We start from the raw sequence: 12,369 nt of genomic DNA, 5'->3' as shown, positions 1-12,369 counted from the left end.
AAGAGCTGGGAGCGAGATGTTCGGTGAGCCAAGACGCTCGAGAATGTACTAAGCCAGGAAAGATGGAAACGAGATCTGTCTGGGTTCCGTCGGAAGGTGGACGTGAGAATTGATGGCCCACGCCGGAGTCTTGGTTCCTGAGAAGGAGCCGAGAGGCCTAGGCTAAGGCTTGAGGCGGTTTGGAAGTGGGAGGTCCGAAGCGCCTAGTTTGGGGTTAAGTGTTGGGGAGGGCGGTGGTTCTGCGACCCAGCGTGCGCGAGGGTCCGTCTTTCCGCGGTCCAGAGTAGGCAGGGAAGGGTCTCGCTCTCTTCCTCTCCGTTCTGAGCTCAAGTCCCGCCCCTTTCCGGTGAGGCTTCCTGGATTGGCTGTCTTTCCTCGACGTCACGCGGCCCCGCCCCGGCGCGCGCCCCGCCGCGTGCCCACCCCTGGGCGGCTGGTGCAGCCTACGCTACCCGACCACAGCCTGCCGACCGCGGAGCCGGAGCCCGAGCGCCAGCGCGCCGAGCTGGACGTGGGGCTCCTGGGCCGCGGCGGCGGACGGGCGATGCTCCAGAGGCCTGAACAGCCATGGAGGCCGAGGCGGGCGGCCTGGAGGAGCTGACGGACGAGGAGATGGCGGCGTTGGGCAAGGAGGAGCTGGTGCGGCGCCTGCGACGGGAGGAGGCGGCGCGCCTGGCGGCTCTCGTGCAGCGCGGCCGCCTCATGCAGGAGGTGAATCGGCAGCTGCAGGGTCACCTGGGCGAGATCCGCGAGCTCAAGCAGCTCAACCGCCGCTTACAGGCCGAGAACCGCGAGCTGCGCGACCTCTGCTGCTTCCTGGACTCGGAGCGGCAGCGGGGGCGGCGCGCCGCGCGCCAGTGGCAGCTCTTCGGGACCCAAGCATCCCGAGCGGTGCGCGAGGACTTGGGCGGTTGTTGGCAGAAGCTGGCCGAGCTGGAGGGCCGCCAGGAGGAGCTGCTGCGGGAGAATCTGGCGCTGAAGGAGCTCTGCCTGGCTTTGGGCGAGGAGTGGGGCCCCCGGGGCGGCCCCGGCAACGCGGGAGGCTCAAGCGGCGGCCCGACACCCGAGCTCGCTTTGCCCCCCTGCGGGCCCCGCGACCTGGGCGATGGAAGCTCCAGCACCGGCAGCGTGGGTAGTCCCGATCAATTGCCCCTGGCCTGCTCCCCAGATGACTGAGGGCTCAGCTTCCTTCTTGTCGACGCCCGACCAGATTGCTTCCCAAACGCGGGGACTGCGGTGGACCTCGGGACCTGGATGCCTTCCCCCCCTCGCCCGACGGGCCGCTGGCATGGATTTGGAAACTCTGGCACTGAGGAGGGCCCCTTGCTCTCGCTGGTGTGGCAGCAGGGGAACTGGACGCTGGAGCGGAGGGACTTGCCGGGGACGGGGTGGGGGCTAATAAACTGGAACGGAAGCAGAGCCCGTGGCCTGGGCAGCGTGTCTTTGGGACTCGCCGGGGTGGGGACGGGGGCGGGGACGTTGCGACTGGGTACCATTCCCATCCGGAGGGGCTGCAGAGCTAACGTGGCCGACCCTCGCTACCTCAAGCCTGGGACGGGATGTGGGACCGTGGTAAGCCAGTGGCTCCCTCCCATCCCCCCCATCAGGCCTCGGAACAGGCCGTGACCTCGCCCCTGAAGTGGCTCCAGCTCCCTTCCCGGCTCCTTCCTGTCCAAGACAATGGGGCAGGAAGCAGGTGTTGGGGGCCTAGAACCCACTCCGCGACCTCCCCTGAGGCTGGAAGGGGCATAAGAGCGCCCTCCTGTGGCCCACGCAAGAGCGCTGTGGGCCCGCATCCGGAGGAAGACGGTAATCCTTTTGGCTTGCACCCAACAGCACTCCTATTCCTCCTCTCAGTCCTGGAGATGAGGCAGAGCAGATGTAATCTCATTTGTCAGATAAGACAATTGAGGTCTAGAAATATCAATTTGTTGAAAGTCATGCAGTAAGTCCGTGGAGCTGACTGGAGCTTAGGGCTTCTGGTTTCAAATATTCTCCCTTTAGCCTCTGGGTTCAGCGAGACCAGGCCAGAGCTTCGAGCCTTTTATTCCATGTTTGGCAGGTTTGTATAAAAATACTCTCTGTAGGGAAATAAATAGCAGCTGCCTTCGTTGTGGAGGCTTGGATCCCCGGAGCTAAAGTCTTCTCAGAGCTGGGGGCTGCAGGTCAGCTCATCACAGAAGCCTCTGACGCCCTCCTGCCATTCAGGAGGGGCCAGCAGAATGCCCTGGTTCAATTACTTGGTGCTGCTGGCAGTGCGGAGCTAGGCGAGTTAGTGTTCTAGGCTGGTAGAGTATCATCACCTGTCAGAGTGGGTTTGGGGGGATCACAGGAAGAGGGTGATGAAGCTATAGGTGTGGTCCGGAGGGAGATAGGGCTCTAGAGGACCTCTGGGGAGTTGCAAAGTCCTTTTGGGCTGCCAGGAGTTCTCTCGAACAAATAGGAAATCTTTTGTCTCTGATTTAGTGCAAACCGCTAGAAAAGCCAGCTCTAGAAAAACAGTGGGCAGCTTTGGTTGGCCCCAAGCTGGCTCTACTTGGGAGCAAAATATGTTCAGTCTCATCTGGAGAGATGGAGAAGAACCTGCTGGGGTTGAGCATGGGATATGGTCCAGACCCGCTGGACCAGTGGGTGGGGAGACATTGGCTAAGGTGGCACCCATGGGTGGGGGGGAGTAGTTTGCCTCATAAGGCAAGGAGGGTGGGAGAGCCCAGAGGGTCAGAGGATGGGTCCCCACTGCTGCTGCTACTCCTGCGATGGGCTGAGGCACAAGGTTCAGGGGTGCTGGGGTAGGTGAAGACCGGACTGGGGGTGAAAGGAGTCAGGGAGGGTGTGGTCATGAGCGTGGGGGTGTGCAATGCTTCAGGTTCAAGCACAGGCCCGGAGGAAAGAGAGATACATGGTACAGGGCGGGAGGGGGCCGGTGGGCTGCTGGGGCCGCTGGTACCGCCTGTGTCGCCAGTGTCCCTCTCCGTGGCCCCCTCCGGGATTTTGCAGATGGGACGGTGGGCTTCAAGCACCAGCTCCAGACGCTCCTTCTGCTTCTGCAGCTCCTCAATCTCTCGCTGCAGACCAGATTTCTCGTCCTCCAGTTTGTCCGTCTCCTGTCGAGGGTTGGGAGAGGAATTAGAAGAGGAGGGCGGAATATCGCCTAGCCTCCAGGAGGTGGTGGTAGTTGGGGGGTATGCGGGGCGGGGGGGGGGGGGGTGTCTCCAGCGAGTCTGGACTACAACTCCCATGAGCCCTTGGTAAGAAAACCGGCACGACTCCCAGCAGGGCCGGGAGCATTTTAGATCTTTGGCCGAAGCCTTAACTCTTCTCCTCTGCTGGAGTGAGGCGCGCAGTGACTAATTTTTAATCGCTTTTTTCTCATTGTTTTTTCCCCCGAAGGACTGCACCTCCGAAGGGGTGCTGGGGGCAGGAGACTTCATATACCGGCGCCCCTGGGGCCGGGCAGGCTCAGGGGAGCCGCGCCCCTCTGAGGTTCGGTGGGCCCGGGAACCCTCCGCACCAGCCAGCGCTCACCGCCTGCAGGAAGTCGGTCAGTTCCTTCCTTCGGTTCCTGCACTTGGCCGCGGCCAGCTTGTTCCGCTCGCGCCTCACTCGACGGCGCTCCTCCTCCTCCGGGCTGATCTGGGGGTGGGGTAGAAGAATCGGATCAGTGGGGTAGACTTCGGGCCGCTGGTTTGCCCGGCACTCGCCTGGTGCGGTGGCCAAGGGCTAGGACCCTAGCGGAGGGCATAGCAGCGCGGGGCGCCCCCAGCCAGCGCTTCAGGGACCACTGCACGGCGACTGGTTCCCCGCATTCACGCTTTAGTAAGGCCGAATTAATCACACTTCCTCCTCGCACCCTGCTTTTGGCTCCTCTGATTACCCTCTCAGAATGCTCCCCCAACACACACACACACACACACACACACACACACACACACACACACACACCACACCCCACCTCTCAGGACTTCACTGAGATACCCCCGCCTCCAGGAAGCCTTCTCTCATTCCCTAGCCAGAAGTGATCTTTCTTTTTCTGTGTTCCTGGGGCCCAGCCCCTCTTTTTCGAATGACCCTCATCCTTTTCAATCTCTTGATAACCAAGCATTCTCTTCCCCCAGGGGCTGTAAGCACTAGAAGGGACTAATGAGTGTTGCAGCTGAGTAAATTGTTATTTCTTGGGAGCCTCTTACATGTGAGCTAATAGCTTTACACAGATTCTTAACCCAATTCTCCATGTAAGGAACTAAAGCCCGGAGAGGATGAATAACTCGTTTATGGCCCCAGGGCAGAAATTAAAATCCACTCACTTTATTCAACATGGAGAGGCTCACTAATGGAGACCACCTCCCTGCAAAAGGGAGCTCAGGGCTCCAGTCTAGGAGTACCCAGGAAGGAAGAGGCGCTCTCAGGACGGGGCTGGAAGGAGCAGCCTGCTCCTGGGGCTCACCGCCCAGCCTTCTTCAGTGGTTGGTCACAAAGGGCAGCCATGTTGTTTCTGGGAAAGTACCCCCTGTCTAACTGCACAGTTTCCCAGGATCCTGACCTCTCTCCTCATCGTCTATCCTGCTGTCAGGGCAAGCTCCTTAATGTGCAAGACTCAGCCCACTACGGCCTCATATACCAAAATGCCCCAGGGAGAGGAATGAGAAGCCACTCCCTTAAAAGACCCTCTGTCTCTGGGGCGCCTGGGTGACTCAGTCGGTTAAGCGTCCAGCTTTGGCCCAGGTCACGATCTCCCTGTTCGTGAGTTAAAGCCCTGCATCAAGCTCTCTGCTGTCAGCACAGAGCCTCACCACCCCCCGTCTGCTCTTTACCCATTCACTCTCCAAAAATAATAAATAAAAATAAATAAATGAACCTCCTATCTCTTATTTATTTTGGTAAAGACTTTCTTAGCAGGAAAAAGGCAGAATCCAGGTTGGGGAGCCCAGAGTTGCCAGCTCACTCTGCTTCGAGCCTCTGTTAGCTCTGGATGAGACAGTGTGGCTTGATGGTTAGAATCCGACTTCAGGATTGAAAAGACCTGTCTCATTACTCACTACTTGTGGGATTTGGGGCAAGTGACTATCTCTTGGTGCCTTCAGTTCCCCAGCTATAAAATGGAGAAAACCAAAGTGCATTCCCCAGAGGCTTTCGGTAAGGATTAAAAAGGATAGGGAAACTTAAAGCCAGAGAGTAGCTGTAGGGAACCCTCTCTTTCCATTCTCTCTCCAGCTCCATTGACACATGAGCGCCGCCTCTCCGTATATGTCAGAAGGTGGAGCTCCTCCTCTGTCCACACACCTTTCCACGTGTACACTCTACATGTTCTCCCCTCTACCTCCGTTCGTGCTCCTGCCTTCCTCACCTCCTCTTCATCTCCATCCATGCAAATTCCACGCATCCTAATATACCTCCAGTTCCAAAAAGCTTTGCCCTCTGCTGGATCACCCCAGGGCCTCCTATCACTTTTTGCCTTGGCCGGCAGTCACCAGTGGGCCTACCCACCCCCCTGCCTAAGTCTGTGTTCTTTTAAGGAAGAATTCGTCCTCTGCACCTCAGCGCCCCTGGGAGGCATCAGAACCAGCGCGATGCCTCTGCTACTTACTTGTTCACAGGGCCGGCGACGCACCCCTGGAGGTGGCCCTAGGGCCCTGATGACTCCTGGCCGGGGCTGGGGGGGGCTGTACTGGGGGTAGGCCAGAGGCCTGGGGTAGCTGCCGCTGGGTCCCAGGAAGTGAGGCTGGACCATCCACTGCAGCTCCTGGCTGCCGCTCACAGCGTTGATGCTTGGCACGAGGTGGAACTTCTGGGGGATGAGAAACGAGGGGCCACTGATGAGGTGTCTGTGGATTGAGCGGCTTCTGCCAGACAGAAGCCACACTGCCATCTACCCTCAATGCAGCTGCTGGTTCGGAGAGCCCAGAAAGAGCACAACTTGGCAGTCAGAGGGTCTAACTTGGTGACCAATCCCTGCTCATGAGCTGTGTGACTTTGGGTAGGTCTCATAACCTTGCTGTGCCTTCATTACCCCGTCAGAACTAATACTTATAATAAAGTATGAATTCCAGGCACTGTCCCAACCACTTTACAAATACTGACTCATAATTTGCACAACAGTGTCTTCATTTTCAGACAGGAACACAGTTGTCCAGAGACACACAGCCAGTAAGTGGGAAGTGGGGGTCGGGCCCCGGGCGGTTGGGTTCTTAATACTCCTGTACTCTACCCGGGTCTCATCTGCACAAACGGGCTAAATCCAGCTCCTATCTCCAAGGGTGCCTGAGAGAATCGGGTGAAAGAGTGTGTGTGACAGCCTGGGGAGTGGCCGGTGCCCAATGCACTGGGGCGGCGGTGGGCAAGAATCACTGCCCTGGGTTCACCCTGACCCAGTTAGCTCTTAGCTTAGCCACTCGCTGGCCGTGACTCCGGGCAAATTATTTAACTTCAATGTGCATCAGTTTCCTTGTTTTTAATATTGTCCTTGGTGAGGATTATGGCACCTCATTGATGCTAAGAAATGCCCTTTAGTAGCTCTGAAATCAGAGTTCGATTGGCAACCTCAGAAAAAAGTTAGTGGCACAAAATAACGATGGGCTTTGAAACCTGTGAATTCTTAGATTCTGTGAAATAGGTAAATGAGGTAGAAGCCGCCGTTCTGGCTGCACCGTTAGCCTCCCTGTGTTACCTGCCAAGATTTTCTTTCAGCCAGAAATCTGAGGAAGGGGTTGAGAGGGGGGTCCAGTGTTCTGGGAAGAGAACTGGGTTCAAGCCCTGGGGCTGGGCCCTGGGTGTGGGCGCCCAGTCCTCCGGGAAGCGCACCACAAGCCCAGGCAAGTCCAGACAGCGGTGTCCCCGGCCCAGCGCTGCAGGCCCAGTGGCCCAGTGACCCCAGTTCCGGGACCGAGGTACCGCCGGCGGCATCTCCCGCGCCCGAGGTTGTCCGGGCCCGGCCGCTCCGGGCCAGGAAGGGAGGGGCGCTCCGAGTGAGTCAGCCACCGTGACTCGGCCGCTGTGACTCGGCGGAACGGACGCCGAGCGACACGTGCGCGCTGCCCGCCGACAGGAAATGGGCACCTGTCCCTCCCAAGCGTGCAGCGGGCGCCGTCGGGTGCCGGGCGCGGGGGGCGCGGGAGTTGTCCGCTGCAAGACTCCGCGCACGGCCCCGCATCTCAAAGTCTCCATCGGTCCCAGCGGCTTGTAAAGGGGCCAAGAACCAGTCTCCCGGAGCCCACCAGGCTCCCCTGCGCCCAGAAGGGGATAGGGACTTGGCGACGGGTAGAGAGGGACAGACAAGCGGACAGACACACAGACGGTCGCAGGCAGGGCCGAGGATTCCCAGCCTGTCGCAGCTAGCCTGCCGACGGGTCCCGCCTCCCTCCTGTGTGGGGACATCTCGGCCTCAGCCCACACTCCGGATCCCAGGAATTTAGTCCGAGATGGATCAGGACTAAGGGGCGCTCTCCTGGCGCAGACGGGACAATACGAAGCGGGACCGGAGGAAAAACAGAAGGTATAGAAGGTAACAGAGACGGAGGGACAGAGAGCAGACAGCGGGGGGGGGGGGGGGGGAAGGGGTGAGCGACAGAGCGACAGAGAGGACGTTCGCAGAGCTTTGTGCCGCCCGCCGCGCGCCTTCCCCCGGGCTGCGGGGCAAATGTGCCTCGAGACGGCGGAGAACGGGCAGCATCCGCGGCCACGGGCCACGGCCATTGCCACGGCCATTGCCACGGCCCCAGATCCGGTCCCTACTCCTGGTCCCCGTCCCGGTCCCAGCCCCAGAGCGTGCAGCGTCCCCGGCACTGTCCGCCCGGGAACCCCGGGCGTCGGGTCCCTCTCACCTGCTGGCCTGAAGTGGGGGGCTGCGCCGGGCCGCCGTACGCACCGCCGGCCCCGGAGCTCGGTCCGGGCTCCCCAAAGTCTCGGAACATGCCCTGGCTGGCTGCTCTGTGGGGTCCGCGTCGGCTGCTTCGGTTCTGACTCACTTGCTCCTCGCCGAGCCTTTTCTTTAATGAATGAAAAGATCTCGGGCTGAACCACTTCAGTTGGGAGGGGGAGCGGGCGTTTCTCAACGGCGCTGGACACCTCGGGGCCCCACCTCTCCAGGCGCGCCGCCTTTTGCCAGTCCGCCGCGAACTTTTCTACGCCTCCTACAGTCCGGTAGCCGCCTTTTCTTGGGGGAGAGGGACGGACCTGGCGTCTCCCGCGACAGCGGCGGGCCTGCCCCCTCTGACGTAGGTGCCCATACATGGTGCAATTTCCTCGCCGCGCCCAGGTGGAGCCGAGGATTCCCCCGCGGACTGACGCACCTGCCGGCAGCTGGGCACCCCGCCCCGCCCGGCCGGCGAGCGCACACTTGGACCCGCCGTCCCACTCCCCCGCCCCGCGCCGCGAAGCCCCCTTAACCCTCTGGTCTGGCCTCAGTTTTTGCATCCGTCGGATGGGACGAAATAATCACCTAGCCGCCTCGCAGCGCGTGGGAGTTCGGGCTGTGCGTGGGAGGTTGAGATGAAGAATGAGAAAGGGGTCTGGAAACCGTGAAGTGGGTTATAAATGGGATTGTTGTTGTGACTGGTATATTTACTGGGTGCTTATTCCATGCGAGGACGCGTGCCACTGCCGTCCAAGGCCTCACAGTCGTGGCCCGAGACCCTTCTGCTGGCATTGTTTTAAAGTTTAGGTTCACTAAAAAATGGATACATGACAAGCCAGGGTTACCAAAAGGGTGGTTTATTTTATTTTTATTTTATTTTATTTTTTAAGTGTTTATTTGTGAGAGACAGAGAGAGACAGCATGTTTCGGGGAGGAGCAGAGAGAGAGAGAGAGAGAGAGAGAGAGAGAGAGAGAGAGAATCTGAAGCGGGCTCCAGGCTCTGAGCTGTCAGCACAGAACCCTAGGTGGGTTTGAACTCATAGACTGTGAGATCATGACCCAAGCCAAAGTTGGCACTCAATACACTGAGCCCTCCTGGCGACCCCCTAGGGTGGTATATTTTAAATGCTTACACGGAGCAATGGTTTGAACTACCCACAGAAACAAGGCAATATAATTGTGCTACTCCATAGGATGATTTTCAGAAGTTGGGCAAGTTTTAATTCAGAGCCTCCATAAACAGTGAGAGCCTGAAGGGGGACCCAGTTATCCAGGGGTCTGATAAATGCCATCTTCTTTATTTTTTAAAATGTGTGTTTGTCTGTTTATGTATTTATTTATTTAGAAAGACAGAGACAGAGTGTGAGTGGGGGAGGAGCAGAGAGAAGGGGAGACACAGAATCTGAAGCAGCTCCAGGCTCTGAGCTGTCAGCACAGCTCACCAGCCATGAGATCATGACCTGAGCTGAAGTTGGATGCTCAATTGACTAAGCCACCGAGACACCCTTTATTTTTTAAATGTTTGTTTATTTATTTTGAGAGAGAGAGAAAAAGCATGAGCTGGGGAGGGGCAGAGAGAGAGAGGGAGAGAGAGAACCCCAAGCAGGGGGCCGGGCACTTGAACTCACCAACCTCAAGACCATGACTGGAGCTGAAATCAAGAGTCGGACGCTCAACTAACTGAGCCATCCAGGCGCCCCTGCCATCTTCTTTCAATACTGTCACTGCGCTTTGGGGACTGTCTGGTCACCAGCCTTTTTTAGAGATTATGTCCAAGGTCTGTGTGAATGTGAGGCCGGGGCCAAATTTCAACAACCAAAGGCCAACAACTCTGGCGGGGGGTGGGTAGGTACTGTCATCATCATCCCCATTTTACATGTGAGGAAACTGACGCTAACGTGATGAAATGGGACTCAGAGAAAGAAGGCCAGCGTGGTCCTGGGCTTCCAGTGCCAGAGCTACCATTTTCTGTCTCTGTGACCCTGGGTGGGTCACTTCCCTGTGAGGCCCGGGCCCGATGGGAATAATTGAGCCTCGTGCTGACCTCATGGGGTTTCTGTAGGATCAAATGAGATCATGAATGTGAAAGTGCTTTGTAAGCTATAAAGTGCTGTGCACTCAGCCTGTGTCCCTCCCTTGCCCTTGTTCTACTCAATGCCTGTCTTTCTTTAAAAAGAAAAGAAACCAACATCAGTTCACCAGAATTAGAAATATAGATGTGTGGGGTGGGCGGGGGGAGAGGGAGAGAGGGAGAAAAAGAGGGAGAGAGAGAGATGTTTTTGAGGCAGTGTGATCCATGGAAAAGAACACACATGCTGGAATCAGACAACTCTGGGTTCTGGAGTCTGAATTCTAGAATTCTGGGTAGGCTGCTCGGCTGCCTAGGACACAGAGCCTCTGTGTCCTCGTCCGTAAAATGGAAACGTAATGATAATTACATCTCAGGGTTGCTAGAGAATAGAAATGAAATAATATCACATGTGTAGCACAGCATATGGTACGAAGCTAACCAGTAGCGAAAATAAATACACATGTTAATAAAAAGCTCTGGAGGTGGGAGCACTCGGGGTTCTGATCACAAGCTAAGGCAATCACGCAGCGCACCCGCACTAACTGACATTCGAACTCTTCGGCTGAGCCCACGTTGGATGGGTCAGGATACCAAAGGTGGCCCGATGGTGGCACATTTGAGGATGACACAGGTCAGCCTTGACTGCATCCAGGAACACCACCCTGTCCCAGTGCCCCAACATTGCAGGGGAGTGACTGAGCAGGGGCTCAGGTCTCAAATGTGTGCATGTGTGTGTGATTACATGGTTCCGAAAGTCCCTTCCTGCTCTAACCGTTGGTTGGAGCCACAAGGAGGCCCTTTCAGAGGGAGGCACATTCCAAGCTCCTCAGTCACCAACTCCTGCTTCAAGGCTGCAGAGACGATCCTGGCCCCTGACCTCACCAGCTGCCACCCAGGGAGCCCAGGCGAGAATCCCAGGGGGCTGCTGGGATTGCAAGAGTCTGGGGGTCGGGAGGTCTGAGAAACCAAGGCACTGTCCCTTGGCAGCCTGTGTGAGCCTGGCTCAATCACTTCCCGCTCTGAGCCCCGGAGAATGTCCACGTCCTGGGGCTGTGGTGAAGCAAAAGGAAATGATGGATGAGTGTGCTTTGCACCCAACAAGTGCTGTTGCACCCAACAGAGAGAGACAGCATGAGTGAGGGTGGGGGAGAGAGAGAAGGAGACACAGAATCCAAAGCAGGCTCCAGGCCGAGCTAGCTGTCAGCACAGAGCCCCTCCTACCCGGGGCTCAAACCGACGAGCCGTGAGATCATGACCTGAGCCAAAGTTGGATACTTAACTGACTGAGCCACCCAGGCGCCCCAAGGTTTATTTTTAAAAGTGAGGTTGCAATTTACATAGCATAAATTACCCATTTAACTTTTCTATTTTTTAAAAGACTATAATTTTTATATTAAAAATTTTTAATGTTTATTTTTGAGAGAGAGAGAGAGTGGGGAGAGGCAGAGAATGAGGGAGACACAGAATCTGAAGCAGGCTTCAGTCTCAGCTGTCAGAACAGAGCCTGATGCAGGGCTTAAACCCACCAACCATGCGATCATGACCTCAGCCGAAGTCAGATGCTTAACTGACAGACTGAGCCTCCAAGGCTCCCCTAATTTTAAAATTTTTTATATAATTTAATTTTTGTATATATTTGAGAAGGCACTGGTTTATTTTATTTTTATTTTTTTGATGTTTATTTATTTTTGAGAGAGAGAGACAGAGTTGGAGCAGGGGAGGGACAGAGAGAGACAGAGACAGAATGTGAAGCAGGCTCCAGGTTCTGAGCTGTCAGCACAGAGCCTGATGCGAGCTCAAACTTAGGAACTGTGAGATCATGACCTGAGCCAAAGTCCAACCCTTAGCCTACTCATCCACCCGGATGCCTCGATATTTTAATTTTATTAAAAGTAATCTCTATGCCCAATGTAGGGCTTGAACTCACAACCCGGAGATTCAAGAGCCGCACTCTCCAACTGAGCCAGCCAGGCACCCCAGTGGTCAACCATTTTAAAGTATAGAGTTCAAGGGCGCCTGGGTGGCTCAGTCAGTTAAGCGTCTGGCTTTGGCTCAGGTCATGATCTCACGATTCGTGGGTTCGAGCCCCATGTCGGGCTCTGCTTTGGATTCTGTGTCTCCCTCTCTCTGACCCTCCCCTGCTCTCACTGTCTCTCTCTGTCTTTCAAAAATAAATTTAAAAAAGCATAATTAAAAAAATATATAGAGTTCAATATAATTTAGTGAATTCACAATGTTGTGCAACCAACCCCTACTTCTCTCTAGTTTCCAGACTTTTGTTTTTATTATCCCAGAAAATCACCCCATTCCCATAAAGAAATCACTCCCAGTCCCGTCTCCTGGGAACCACATACCTTCTTTTTGTCTCTATGGATTTTCCATTTTGGACATTTCACATATATGGAGTCATATAATACGTGATCGTCTGTGTCTGGTTCCTTTCACTTAG

General features: G+C 56.2%; 2 protein-coding genes and 1 long non-coding RNA gene across 3 annotated transcripts; 2 read left to right on the top strand and 1 right to left on the bottom strand.

Moving 5' to 3' along the window:
* Window positions 1-402: 402 nt before the first annotated feature.
* On the top strand, window positions 403-1,419 carry CCDC85B (coiled-coil domain containing 85B). Its single transcript, XM_029957473.1, has one exon. The coding sequence runs from the start codon at window positions 568-570 to the stop codon at window positions 1,174-1,176; it is 609 nt and encodes a 202-aa protein (XP_029813333.1). The 5' UTR covers window positions 403-567; the 3' UTR covers window positions 1,177-1,419.
* Window positions 1,420-1,449: 30 nt separating this feature from the next.
* LOC115306904 lies at window positions 1,450-6,071 on the top strand. The gene is made up of 2 exons (XR_003915487.1): window positions 1,450-1,809; window positions 3,391-6,071. It is a non-coding gene; the product is annotated as an uncharacterized LOC115306904 (long non-coding RNA).
* On the bottom strand, window positions 2,029-8,118 carry FOSL1 (FOS like 1, AP-1 transcription factor subunit). The gene is made up of 4 exons (XM_029957472.1): window positions 7,818-8,118; window positions 5,585-5,785; window positions 3,526-3,633; window positions 2,029-3,104 (listed from the first exon to the last, which is right to left on the bottom strand). Exons 1-4 carry the CDS (start codon window positions 7,905-7,907, stop codon window positions 2,685-2,687), a joined length of 819 nt encoding a protein of 272 aa, XP_029813332.1. The 5' UTR covers window positions 7,908-8,118; the 3' UTR covers window positions 2,029-2,684.
* Between the last annotated feature and the right edge of the window lie 4,251 nt (window positions 8,119-12,369).

This window comes from Suricata suricatta, chromosome 11 (assembly GCF_006229205.1).
Source record: "Suricata suricatta isolate VVHF042 chromosome 11, meerkat_22Aug2017_6uvM2_HiC, whole genome shotgun sequence".
Lineage (NCBI taxonomy): Eukaryota > Metazoa > Chordata > Mammalia > Carnivora > Herpestidae > Suricata > Suricata suricatta.
The sequence above is the reverse complement of the archived record's forward strand: the minus strand, read 5'-3'. Positions and strand labels throughout refer to the sequence as shown.